This window comes from Myotis lucifugus, unplaced genomic scaffold (genome assembly GCF_000147115.1).
Source record: "Myotis lucifugus unplaced genomic scaffold, Myoluc2.0 scaffold_31, whole genome shotgun sequence".
Classification (NCBI taxonomy): Eukaryota; Metazoa; Chordata; class Mammalia; order Chiroptera; family Vespertilionidae; genus Myotis; species Myotis lucifugus.
Window position 1 is genome coordinate 2,466,885 of NW_005871079.1, and position 14,642 is coordinate 2,481,526.

The 14,642-nt window shown below is 39.5% G+C and overlaps 1 protein-coding gene across 1 annotated transcript in view; it reads left to right on the top strand.

The window, feature by feature from the left end:
• TMC1 (transmembrane channel like 1) overlaps positions 1–14,642 on the top strand; it is a 235,628-nt gene that overhangs the window by 117,680 nt on the left and 103,306 nt on the right. The window contains exon 4 of the mRNA XM_023752328.1: positions 4,546–4,602. Within this exon, the coding sequence (XP_023608096.1) occupies positions 4,587–4,602 (16 nt within the window). The 5' untranslated portion in view covers positions 4,546–4,586. The remainder of the gene's footprint in view (positions 1–4,545; positions 4,603–14,642) is intronic.

Consider the following 14,642-nt stretch of genomic DNA (forward strand, 5'->3'; position numbering starts at 1 on the left):
GCCATAGACTATCGAGAATTAAATATCTATGCAGTATGCCCATCACTGCCACCATCTTGGATACCCTGGTCACAGTACTAGCAGTGTACCGTGCTGTACGGGGCCTAGCACATGCTTTTTCCAGTATACCCCAGCCGCTGAGTCACAAGATCGATATGCCCTCACCTGGGCAGGGCCACATGGAGCTTTCAAGTGCTTCCCCAAGGCCAGCTGCACAACCCTGCAATGTCTGGAGATCTGTCCCTGTTCCCCTTCCCCATGTCAGCAGAATGTACCCATTACATGGATGATGTAATGTTGACATGTGGAGACTTGCCCCTGCTGCAGGACACCGCAGAAATGGTTAATGACAAGGTGCAAGCTCAGCTCATCCAACCCCTAAGAATGTGAAAGGGGTGCAGGTTTTTGTAGGGATTTGGGGTTTGGGGAGGACTTTTATTCCCCACTGGGCACAGCACCTCCATCTTTATACCACCTAGAAAAGAAAGGACATGTGTGGGTCTGGGGATCAGGACAACAGCCACCTTTGAGAAGGCAAAAATAGTAGTGAAGCAGGTTTAAGCTCCAAGCCTCTTCCAGGCTGGGCTACCATTTGAGTGGAATGTGTCTGTGATTCTGGGAAGATAAGGGTTACACTCTCTGGCAGAAACCACAGAAGAAGAGAGTCCCTTAGGACTTTGGTCCCAATCCTGGAAGGAACAGAAACCCGATATAACCCCCTAGAGCAGGGGTGGGCAAACTTTTTGACTTGAGGGCCACAATGGGTTCTTAAACTGGACCGGAGGGCCGGAACAAAAGCATGGATGGAGTGTTTGTGTGAACTAATATAAATTCAAAGTAAACATCATTACATAAAAGGGTACAGTCTTTTTTTTTTTAGTTTTATTCATTTCAAACGGGCCGGATCCGGCCCGTGGGCCGTAGTTTGCCCACGGCTGCCCTAGAGCTACAGCTCCTACCAGTGTGCACAGCACTCCTCCAGGTAGAACCTCTCATGAAGGAGCAGCATATCCTGGTAAGAACTCCCCTTCCTACCACAGGGTGGACTGAGAATGTTTCCATCAACTCACCTCCTCCAGGGCTCAGGCTCCCACTTTGACGAAGTGGATGCCTATTTGCAGTAGAGCAGCACCCTGTCCACCAGCACTCAGGCACTCCTATGTTGGGAACAAAAATCACTGTAAACAGAACCAAGCCAATTGTACCAGGGATATAGGATGGATATCATGGAACTGTGCAGTCAGTCTGTCACATTAAAGGATAGAGACCGGTTTGTTACTGGCAGACTGGCTGGACTGCCAAGATATTTATTGGGTAGCGCCAAATGGGACCTAATATTTGTGTGGCACAAATCTTTGGCCATGGCTTTCATTTAGGTTGTTGAGTTGCTGCACCCTGGGTTTTCCCCGGGTATAGGAGGGAACCTGCTCTATAATAACCAAAGTTGCCCACCTCCCTCTTCTCAAGGCTAGAGGGGCACGTTCTGTTTTCCACTGGTTCATTCTGTTTTCTACTGGTCCGTTCTGTTTTCCACTGGCCCATTCTGTTTTCCACTGGCCCACTCTGTTTTCCACTGGTATGATTGATCATCTGCCACTGTCCATTGACCTGGAGGACCCTATAGCACACAAATAAGCCCTTAGTACATTCACCCAACAAGCCTTAAATGATAGCTAGTAAGCCTGTCCTTGCTGAACACTGAAATGTCTCTAATGAGAAAAGCTTTCCTCCAAAATAGGATGACCTTGGAGGTTATTACTGGCTCACAAGGCGGCACCTGTGCCATTATCTAAGCAGAATATTGTGTGTTTATACCTGATGACTCAGCTAATGTATCATCTTTATTAAAGTACATGTAGATACAAGTGAACACCCTGAGTGATTCAACGCCCAGCCTAAGGAATTTAATAAATCAGTGGTATGGATTATGGGGCTTTGGTGGAAAAATTGTTACTTACTTTGGGAATCATTCTCTTAATCTGTGTTTTCTCTTGCATGTGCCTACATTGTTGCTATGGTTTCTGCCTCTAGTGCAGCCAGATAGCCGCCAATGAACCACTTCCATGCTGGTGAAACCCTTGCTCAGGGCACATTGTGGAAAGGGGCAGCGTGGGTGCATGTAAGATTGTAAGAGCCAGTCATGAGGAGTCTTGGAGGAGGTCATCAAGAGGACATGACCCTTGAGCAGGACCTGAGCAATCAAAGGCTCCTCATCCCCTCCCCTGTCCTTGGAATGTACGTTCCACTTGCCTTCCCCATATCAGAAGCTGTCTCAAGGACAGTCTTGACACAGTAAGGAGGTTGTTGAGACCATCTGGACGATATACATGACTGAACCTGTTAAGGCCTCTACATAAACTTTTAAAATTTTGGTGGCAGGGGCAGAGATCTACTCCTATTGTGGCTGCCCAAGGCAAAGCCTTGTAAGTTCCCTTGCTTGTTAACACAGCCACCTGCCAATCTGGAGTGGCCTGCTTCTTTTTCCCCTCTCTCCTTGACCTCCCTGTACGGCGCCAGTTTCAGATTTCACCAGGGAATTCCCAAGGTTTTGAACCAACATACGCATACTGCTAGTGTTCTTGATTTGAGCTTCTCTAGATGAGATTTGGTCTTTCTTTACATGTCTAGTGGCTCTGTGTTTCCATTGTCTGTGAAATTACTGATCCTGTTTTTGTCCATTGTTTTCTTGGGTTATAAATGATTTTATATATTCAAATCTTTGCCCTTTTTTTACTTTTGGGGTGCTCTTCTTCTTGTTGGTAGGTAGAAATTCTTTATTCTTATACTTTTATGAAGTGCTGTAAATGTCTTCTACTTTGAAAAATTTCTTTGAAACATCTTTGGATAAATAGAAATTTCTTATTTTAATGTAGTTGAATTATGGTATAATATACTAGTATTGTAATATAGAAATCCACACCTGAAACCTATATATTCATGTTGACCAATGTCACCCCAATCAATTTAATAAATAAATATTTAAAAAAATAATGTAGTTGAATTTATCTATTCTTTCTTTTATGGCTTGTCTTTAATATTTTATTTAGTATTGCTATTATAGTTTTCTGGATACAAGGCTTCCAGAACATCATTTGTTAATTTACCCATATGTTTATTATTGATTTTTTTTTTTTACAGAGAGGAAGGGAGAGAGATAGAGAGTTAGAAACATCGATGAGAGAGAAACATCGGTCAGCTGCCTCCTGCACATCTCCTACTGGGGATGGGCCCGCAACCCAGGTACATGCCCTTGACCGGAATCGAACCTGGGACCTTTCAGTCCGAAGGCCGAGGCTCTATCCACTGAGCCAAACCAGTTTCGGCATGTTTATTATGTTTTTTGTCATAAGAGTATTTAATTATTTTATATGTAAGTTAATATAAATAAAATTACATATTTTTCTCACTCTAGATTATAGCCCCAATGATTTGCAATAAAACTTCTTAATCTCTTTAAAAATTCCCAAGTTAAAGAACCACTCTGGCATCTATAAATATGAGTACTGGTATCAGTAATATCCTATTTTACCATTATAGTTAATCTAGTGTCCAAATAGGAAAAAACTCCGTGAGCATCAGCCTTACAGAGCTTTAGTTTGAGTCATAATTCTGAGGATGCTACAAACTAGTTCGGCTAAAATCTATGTAACTAACCTTTATATTCTAGAAGGGTCAGATCTGTGCACAAATCCATTTGTGAAGCCAAAGCTGCTCTGGTGTAAATGTGCCACCAGGATCCATTTCAGAACACTGCTCCTTCTTGCCAAGGTCAGCGGCTATCACCGAAGTAACCAGAGAATGCCGGTGTCCTCGCTCTCAAAAAGACCGCCTGTTTTGCAACATTAAATTTCAGCCCTTTCTGTCCCTTTTTTTTCTTTTAATGATGAAAATCTATTTTGTTTATCATTATTATAAGAAAAGATGACTACCTTTCTATCAGAAGTTTTGATAGAAAAAAAAGTCTTAAGATTTGGCCTAGGAAATAACAATTTCCTCTTATAGCAAGTTCTATTTTCGAAGAAGTTGAGAAAATGAATACATTGTCTCCAGGTCTCCCCACGTTGGAGATTGCCCTGGAGCTTTATGGCTTAAGCCCAAACTCCAGGTGTCGGAGTCTCTTCTTTATTTACTCATTTAATTTACCTGGTATACTTAGCGGTCAGCATTTCTCACCTTTCTAAGAGTGCACTCACTTACACTGCCTTCAGTATATGTAATTAGGATAAAAACCCTGGAATGAAAGGCATTTAAAACGAGGCAGGCAAACATATACAGGGTGGGATGAAGCCAGATTTGCTTTGAATAGGATCAGTTTAGTTTTATTTCAAACATAAGTTCCAAATACAGCCCTTTTGACCTGCATACTCCATCCCTAAATGGCAAACTAAACATTCATGCAAATTTAATGGCGAGGAAATTAGTACCTTCTTATGTTTCAGACTGTGAAATGGCACCAGGGAGCGCTTTCAGCGACAGGCAGACGTGTGTGGATGTGCTGGACCAAACCTGAAACATTTGTCTCTTCAACCTGTCATCCTTCTCCAGGTCAGCCGGTGGCTGAGGCGTTCTGACAGGACACCCCCAGGATGCCGCCCAAGAAAGGTATTTCAAATAAAGACCTGGTTGTAGAATATTCTACCTTTCTTAGAGATTGGACACTGAAAAGACTTTTCACAATTTTTGTTCCCTCTTTGGGGATTTTCCCTTTTGACACGTGTGTGTGTGTGTGTGTGTGTGTGTGTGTGTGTGTGTGTGTGTTTAGAGTTTCTTAAGAAATTGGGAAGGGTTTAATATTTCTTCAACTTCTTTTGTTTAATGGACATATGGTTTCACCAACTGGTAATGCTCAGATTTAGCTTTCTTTCATATAGGAAGACAATGGGGAAAAGCAAAATACACTGAGATTCCAGTGTAGCAACTCAAATTCGGGGTTCAGTCCTTAACAGTTGACCTACCCTGAGATTGGTGTGTGGGACAGCTTGGTGAAGGAGACCTGTTCTGCTTTAGTTCGTGGATTAAATACAGTCTAAATTCAGTAAAGTTGAAAAGGAGAGGAAAGAGGATTAAGGCAGAGCAAGTGAGGAAAAGAGACATAAAAACTTATTGTTTGCTCTTTATTCTTTTTTCTTACCTTCTTTTGATTAAGTATTTTTAAATTCCATCCTGTCTCCACTATTGGTATATTAGGATATATTTTTTGTTGTTGTTATTCCATTTTAGTGGGTTTATAATATACATCTTTAACTTATCGAACTCAACCTTCAAGTAATGATACACTACTTTACATATATTTTAAGAAAGTTACAATAGTATAATTTTATTTCTCCCTCCTGTACTTTGTGTTATTGCTTTTACATATTTTAATTCCTTATATATTTTAAAATCTACAATTTATCATTATTTTTGCTTTAAATGTTCATATATCTTTAAAATAATTTTAAAATAAAGAAACAACGCCTTTTTTATTTACCGATATATTATCTTTTCCAGTGTTTTTTCTTCCATATTTTAGATCCATATTTCGATCTGGTATCATTTTCCTTCTGCCTAAATAACTTTCTTTAATATTTCTAGTAGTATAGGTTTGCTGGCAATGAATTTTTTCAAATTTTGTATGTCTGGGAGAGTCTTTACCTTAATTTTGAAAGACATTTTTTGATGGATATATATTCCTTTCAGTGCTTTAGAGGTTTCTCTTTTTATAGTTTCTGATGAAAAGTCTCATAAATCTTTGTGTTGCTTTGCTCTGGCTGCTTTTAAGGTATTCTCAGAATTACTGTGGGCTGTCTATTGCACAATGTCTGAAAAGAGATATTATGTGTATTTTATCTGACTTTCTAGTTGCTTAAAGTAAGAGAGTTAATGTATTCCTAGTTACTTCACTATGGCTAGAAGCTAAATTCCAATACTGTGTTTATAGTATGCTTGGGCTTAATTATCTGATTCCCTTAATTCATCATGACTTTTAGGTAATGTAAGCAGGTACATGAGAATATCTACAAACATGTTTTTCTACTTGGGAGTAGTTCTCACAGACCTGGCTTTTAGGCAGTGATATAGATTTTTAGTATCTGGGTTCCTCATGCCAATATTCATAAATATTGAGTATATCCATATGGAATATTATAATGGGAAAAGAAAGATAAAATTCTATTCTTGTCTGATGTCTTCATAGATCTTGGAGGGACTTGAAGGAGGGTCATGAAGTCCCTAACTCTTTATTAAGTGAGACAACATTAAAAGGATTCAGACCAAAATTGTCCTAGACAATAAAAAATATCCCAATGAAGAAGCCGAATCTCTACATTTTTTTTCCTCCTGTGACACATTCTATAACAATTGCTTCAATTTAGAAATTTATTTTAAGATGAATTCAAATATATTTCATAAGTATGTGAGAATTCTTCTTCCTCTTCTGGTTGTTGTGTTGTTGTTTGGGGAAAAGTCAGTTTCCATCAATGTAGAGATTCATATTTACCACTACTGTTGTTAAATTATCCTTTTATCTCCCTGGGTTTGAACAAGCTATGTACCTTTGATGCATTTAACACAATACTTATTGATTATTGAATATGACATAAAGTATTACAGACACTCCTTGACTTGAAGAAGCTCATAACCTATTTGGGGAAATGAGACAAATACATAGAAAATGTTAAAAAGTAGTATAAGACCATAATGAGAAGGATGGTTGAGTGCAGGATATGAAATGTGAATTGAATTATAGAGGCAATATACACTATGTACTTTTTTTCATTTCCAACTAGTTAATCTTTTTCTATGCCTCTCTAGTGAACATTCTTCAATTTATCCAGATCATTCCTTAGATGCAGAGCTGAAACATTTAGTGGATATAAATCTGAACAGCTATGAGTATGTTTAGATGATTACAACTTTCTGACTGCTATACTTCTGTTTTTGTATCCCAAACCTGTTCTTGCTCTTATCACTACACCATGTCATTATCTCCTGGCAGTGTGGAAAGTGTAACAAATGTTGGAATCATGCAGATCCAGGTTTGAATCCTTTCTTCATTTCTTGCAGGCATTAGATCTTGAATGAGTATGTTAAGGGCAATTTGGTTAAAGATAACATATTCCAGCTTAGCCAGCCTAAGCTAAAACACAGCGAGAGGTGGCATACACTCATAGAACCCAAAAGCAAGAATGAAGTTGAGTCTCAAGCTCAGCTAGAACTGGAGACTAAAGCACTATAGCAAACCCAGAAAATTGTCTTTGTTTCTTACTTCTATAAATCTGCTTCATTCTTTCTGGCTCCCTCTGATTTTCTCTCTTTTATAGTAGTTATGACAGGTTAGGCAGAAGCTAAGAGTGGCTAAAGCTTTCATTTCTCAGCCATGTGGATGAATAAACTTGTATTTTTTTTTAATCAAGGCATAGTTCACAGAAAATATAGAGAAGCTGGTAGAAAAGTTCCCATAAAAGCGTATTAATTGGGATAATAAAGTGATGGTTGTTCACTAAAACTAATAATTTAATCTCTTTTAGGCTAACTTACTTATATGTACAAAATCCTCCAAAAATACTAATTCTCTTCTCCCTTTCTTCATTCCAGTCAACCTTTACCCTCTGTTATAGAAAATGTTTTTGCTAAGTGTACATATAATATGAATTACCTGAAAAGAGGAATGTGTGTTGATTTGAAATATTATTGAATCATTGAAAACAGCTTACATTTTCATAACTTATCCATACATTCCTCCTGAGCCAAGTAGATGCAATGGAAAGTAACAGGGATTGAGTGATTTTGGTAATTGTTCACCCAAGAAGGTTGTTTGCAGAGGTGAGGATTGTACAGCTACAGAAGCTGCCTGTGGGGTGAACTACTGGGGCAGTGCCTGAGGGAATTTAGCAAAAGGCTCTCAGTGGGATGCATTAACCAAGTCAAAAACCCAAAGTGTGAGAGTGTCCTCAGTGCAAAAGAGATGGTTCTGAAGAATGCACAAAATTTCCCCATGCAATAGCCATGAGATGAACCACAACAAGGCACGGTGGTCACCTAGTGAGAGCAAAAATGCTTAACTTTTTGCCCTTCCAATACTCTTTTACTATTCCATTCCATGCAAGAACTGGAAACCACATACTGAGTAGAGGAGGCATAAGTTAGGAGAAATGGTTGAAGAGATGACTCCATTCCCTCCCCTACTTCAGTCTCCATGACTAGGTTCTTGGCATGAGTAAATAGGAGATGCTTTGAATAGGATATGAGATTGAAGTCTTAATTTATATTGGACTGGATATTTTAATACTTTAATACCAGAAAATGAATATGAATTATCAAGGTGATGTGGTTCTTATAACTGTAAATGACCAGAAAGCTACAGGATCTGCCTAAAATGTTATCTAGGGCTGGGAAAGTGAAATCTGATGGAGCCTGATTAAAGGTAGCATTTGTTTATCCTTTCCACAAAGGATCACTTATTGAAGTGAACTGTAATTATAGTTAGTAGGGCATATAATATATTTTGATATAAATATCCAGTTCTTCCTCTAAAGAGAACTAGTTAGAACCTTAAAGCAAGACAGCTAAGGAATTTCTTATGGGTCGGTATGGCTCATCCACTATCTGTGTGTACTATTCTGTTCCTGGTCTAATCTTAGCTGGGATGTCTATTTGTGATTACAGGGCCTTAATTACCTATGACAGAGAGTTCACAATCTTTGCTTTCTAACTCTGAGAATGACTTCATGATGCTACACAAGTCTTTTTCTACTCCTGAGATCTAATGGTCTCTTAATTCTCATGTTTGTTCTTTCCCCTTGAGGGGAGGGTTGTCTACAACCTTCCTGTCTAGTTTGAAGAGGTCTTTCTGCCCCTTTGATATTAATGCTAGTTTTTTGCTTAAAGACGAAACTGAAAATCGGTTCCTGATTTATGTAACATCATAACATTTCCTGGGTAATAAATAATTAAACAGCCTTCCCAACAATAGTAGTTGAGGTGTTTTTTCTTTTTCTGTTTCGCTTTTTTTCACCCCACAGCCACTACTGTGTGCAAATTAAGCTTACAACTAGCCCAAGCCTTTACATATGGTGATTTTGTGAAATGGAATTCTCTATTTCAAATATATTTCCTTTTCATTGAACTTACTGAATTTCATTCCAGTCAATTTTCCAGTTCTTAAACATCTGGCTTTTGAGAGGCAATTACCAATACATGGCATCTTCTCCCACCCCCTCACTCTGTCTGTCTTTGAAAATATGTTTTTGATTCAAGCAAGAGAAGTTTTCCTGCTTTTGTGCTTTTGCTCCAACTCTCCAAATACACAAGTAGTTTTAGAATTCTAGAGTTTCCTGACTCCACACAAAAAGTTTTCTTATAGATACACTAGAGGCATGAATTTGTGCATGGGTAGGGTCCGGCGGGTGGCCTGCGGGGATCGGGCCCCAGCTCGTGCCCAAAACCTCGCAGCTCCGCAGCCCCACCTGGCACTCTGCCATGGCCTGGCGCCACCCCTCACCCACTCCACCATCCCGCCACGGTCCTGCTCTTGTTGGGGCCCATTGGGGCTGGCAGCGCCTCCACTGCCGCCCGCTGCCAGCACCATGTCACTGACACCCGCCATGTTCTGTGCCCCCCCCATCAAACTCCTGGTCGAACAATTTGCATATTAGGCTTTTATTATATAGGATATTGGTAATACTAAACTTCCACTGGATACTTAGAAAATAAATATATTCTAGTTTTTAATATCTTCATGGAGAGGTTCTTCCTGAAAAACATCTCCTGGACCCTCCAGGACAGTGGTTCTCAACCTTCTGGCCCTTTAAATAGAGTTCCTCATGTTGTGACCCAACCATAAAATTATTTTCATTGCTACTTCATAACTGTAATGTTGCTACTGTTATGAATCGTAATGTAAATAGCTGATATGCAGGATGGTCTTAGGCGACCCCTGTGAAAGGGTCGTTCGACCGCCAAAGGGGTCGCGATCCACAGGTTGAGAACCGCTGCTCCAGGAGATGCTTGCCAGTTCCATTAAAAATTATGAAGTAGCTCAATTTGTACTCTCCTGGGGCTTCCCATATTATAATAACACATACCATCATGATCTAGGATCTGGTAGTCTAAAGCTCTCTGTCTTCCACTTTTCATTTTAGCTTGCTTTCATCAGGTATCTTCATGGAAAATATTATTATGTGATTTTAAAAAAATATATATTTTATTGGTTTTTTACAGAGAGGAAGGGAGAGGGATAGAGAGTTAGAAACATTGATGAGAGAGAAACATCGATTAGCTGCCTTCTGCACACCCCCTACTGGGGATGTGCCCATAGCCAAGGTACATGCCCTTGACCGGAATCGAACCTGGGACCTTTCAGTCCGCAGGCCGACACTCTATCCACTGAGCCAAACCAGCCAGGGCTATTATGTGATTTTTATACTGGAATGTAAATTATGTGTAGTTGAAAGTGTGCTTTTCAGCCCAGCCTGTGTGGCTCAGTGGTTAAACATCAACCTATGAACCAGGAGGTCACGGTTTGATTTCTGGTCAGGGCACATGCCCAAGTTGTGGGCTCAATCCCCAGTGTGGGGTATGCAGGAGTCAGCCAATCAATGATTCTGTCTCATCACTGATCTATCTCTATCTCTCTCTCTCTCTCTCTCTCTCTCTCTCTCTTTCTCTCTCTCTCTCTCTCTCTCCCTTTCTCTCTGAAATCAATAAAAATATATATATTTTAAAAAAAGACAGTATGCTTTTCAGTTTTCTAGCCATGGCTCATATTTTTTTCAGATCTTGTCTAATTCCTAGAGTGTCATTCCATTGTGTCTCTTCCTTAATCAGAAGGCTTAGATGGTTTGCATTGCTGCCATGCAACATTTAGATTCTCCAAACTGGTATGTCATGGTTTTCTGCCATTTGAATCTAGTCTTCCTTTGAACTCACAGCTAATCTGTTTGATCTACTTCATTTCCTGCATGCTGAGCACATGCTCCAACCTCTACATTTTCTTTTATTGAAGCAATCACCTTAGTCTCTCTCAATCTTTGCTTATCATCACTCTGCCCATCTTCAAGGCTCAGTTGATTACCACCTCCTCTTTGACACTTTCCGGATTTCCTCAGCAAGATTCAGTTTCTTCCTCTTTATACTTTCTGTGGCATTAAGTCTGCAACATTTACATGTCACTCTTCAAATGCTTTGGAGTGAAGATGTTATTTATGTCCCTAATACGGATAGTGACCAGTTTTTTCCAGGCCAAATATTGAGACACTTGGCCAAAACATTTTTTCCCAATTTGGAGTTTCTTTACATAATTAAAAACTTTAAAATAAAATTTTGTTTTATAACATTTTGTTTTCAAATTCACAAAAGTGGAAAGTTCAAGGATTAGGTGAGCTTGTTGTAGTCAACTGGCTACTTGCTATGCTCGTGGATGGGTTGTGTCTGCTGGCTAGCACATTTTTGCCCTAGAGAAAATCTACCTGGGGAACCAGAGTACAATGCAAATGTTGTTGGCAGAGCTCATAATCAGAGCCGAAATAGGTTGATAGACTTGAAGGATGTTTCAGCCAGGTCTGATGGAGCAGTCCAGATTTGCCAACAGGAAGAAAACATGGGAATGACTTGTCTTATCCAAATCTGGATCTCTTTAACTGGATGGCATTTGTCTTGCCTCTTTTGGAAACCTTTGTAGGTGTCAGAGCTCATCTTTCATGTTTTGATGCTTAATAGCACTCAAAGGTTTTGTTTTAATGACATGAAAAAAGTGTATTCACTTAATAAGCTATATATTCAACAATTGGCTACTTTTAAAATAAGGAAACATAAAAAAATTGTAATAGATCATAGCTAGCAAAATATTTTTAATCAGGATTCTTCTAGAAATTTCAGGATGTATCATTACATCACTGATTATACCGGAAGATGTGGGAAAGCAGGGATGTGGCCAGTTTTTAATACCAAATATCGCCACAAGAAGGATGGACTTAGGTTTTATAGGACACCTCCTAAGACCTGCTTTTTGGTGGATATAAGAAGAGGCAGTTCTAGTCTAGGGTTCAACTCCTTGTTCTTAATTGCTGCTTCAGGAGATGTTAGATGTGCAGGTTGGCCTCTGGTATTGTTTTCCTTGGTAGGTTATATGGCATCAAAGGCAGAACTTCAGAAAGTAAGTATATTTTTAGACTTCATGACTTATTTACATAGATTGCTATGGAAAGTGGTACAAAGATATTTCAAGCATAGAATATCACATCCAGGGAGCTCTACACTGCATTCAGATAACCTGGGATGAGATGGGTGGAAGCATCTGCAAACTGAAATAAACCACTGCAAACTTCTTTGGAATCCACAAGTCTGGCAACTGGTGGCTCAGGTAGTGGGTCAAAGAGACCTGACTGGCATCATGATGCCACCTTGGTTTAGAGACTTGGAGATTAACCTTCAATAGTTTGCTTCCTTTAAAAATCTGTTTAGCTCTTTGTTCCCCAATAAATATTTCTCCTGGTCCATGTCTAGATGTAGGTGAGAGTGTTCAATACATGTGAGCTATCAGCACCGACTGGTAGGAGGGAAAATTATCCCATTCAGGAGTGAGTGATATTTACTTTCTCTGTGAGGAAGAATGACTTGCATAATGGGGTTCGGCTCCCTGCCTTGATTATTTCTCTATCCCCTGCAGTCGCATCTCCACTGAATGGGTTATGTGATGTGCAGAGGTGCCAGACTACATGAATGCTCTAGTGAGAAGATGGCAAATTAAAATATCAGAAATTTCAAGAGGAAAGATTTACAATAGCTCCATTTAAACGTGCTTTGATATTGAGAGGAATGAGAGATGCAGTTAAGGAAAATATAGAATCTTCTCTAACAAAATTAGGGAAGAGCCCTGAAGAAGCATCGTAATCTCTTTGGCCTTTGGCAAGTCTCTATTCCCCCCTGTGCCTTCGTCTTTGTGACTTTGCTCATGATCTTTCTTCCTCTTGGAAAAGTTTTCTATAGCAATCCAAAGGCCCCAAGGCTTGGGAAAATGGAGCAAGTATGAGACTGGAAGGTATTGGTAATATCCTTATCATTCGTTCGTCCATTCATTCATTCATGCCACTAATATTTAGTGAATTCTTAATATTTGTCAGGCACTAAGGATAGAGTTGAAGAAGATCAACAAAGCTCCTTTTTTCCTGGAACTTACTTGCTTGTGGGAAAAATAAACTGGATCAATTAACAAATAACTAGATAACCTGATGTCAAGTGGTGATGGTGCTATGAAGAAAATTAAAGTAGGGTAAGAAAACTATTGGTAATTGGTAGTTTGTCTCCCCCCCCCCCCCAATCTGGCTGCTTTTGCATCCCCAGTGAGATGGGAGTGACAAAGAGAACTTCCAGGGTTGCTTTCAGGTTAGGGCAGTTTTCTACCCCTGGTCCCACCCCTGCCCTTACAACCCTTAGATTCTGAAGTGTAAATCAGATCATTCCTCTTCATTGCCACTACATTCACTATAAGAATGTACATGCACTACTACATTCCTTTGCTTAGATAAACCGGACACCTTTTTTCTTTTTTCTTATGTTTGCAGTCTTGTAGACAGCTCTCATCTGCTGATGTTCCCTCTTTGCAGATGTATACATTTTAAAATTCTTTTACTACCCTGTGTAGTTGGATCTTGGTAAGTACTGAAGACAAACACTTATATACAATTCACCATATTTAAATGGGTTTATTCACTTAATAACACAGCCATCATTGTTTTCTTCTGTGGACCCTGGGCATTTTTAATCCTTTGCAATTTTTAAATTGTTTATGAGTAACACGGTCATGTAACAGCATCTATTGTTATAAATTCCACCTCCACCCCCACTTTCCCCAATGGAGTTGTCCTTCCTCTCCATCAATTCTACTCTCTTGTTAGAGATTCAGTTTAATTCTCAGAGTTGTCCAGAGGAGCCTCCAGTAATTTGTCAATTACTAGTACAGTTGAGGTTTTCCTACCCAGGACCAGTTCACGCAGAGGTTTCTGCTGTATCTTCCTGTCTCTCTCTCCAGTTTTGAGGGTTGCAGTTGCCCTGTGACCTCAATTCTCTGACAGATCTAAGAAGAGCTGTTGATTTTCAGTTTCTTCAGCTTGATTCCTGTTGTTAGGATGAAATTGATGACTTCCAAGCTCCTCCATCTGGAGACTCAGTTTAAGTCTGTCTCTTTCATGCTGCTTACTCTGATCATTTCTGCTTTTGGATATCTCCTTTCTCTCAGCTCCTATGCTTGACATTAAATATCAGGGTAATCAAACATATTCCTCCTTACACCAAATGTTTGATATGTGCACAGCTTGTCTTCTAGCGAGGCTGAGACCTCCTGGAATGAAAAGGAAGTATCTTATTTGCTTTATGGCTCCCCAGGTTTCATTAGATCAATATAGATTTGAATGCCTTCTATATATCAGAAACTGCCACATATATTTTACTGATTTAATTATCACAACATTCCTCTGAGATTATTTGTTTCCATGATTTATTGAAATGGGAGCCGATGCTCAGAGAGGTTAAAAAGGTGCCTGTGGTCACACCTTTTGAGTGGCACAGCTAGGATTTGAACTCAGATCTGATTGATTCTAAGAACAAGACAATGTTCCTTCAACTAATCTATACAGTCCTTTTTAGTGCTTTGTTTATCTCCATAG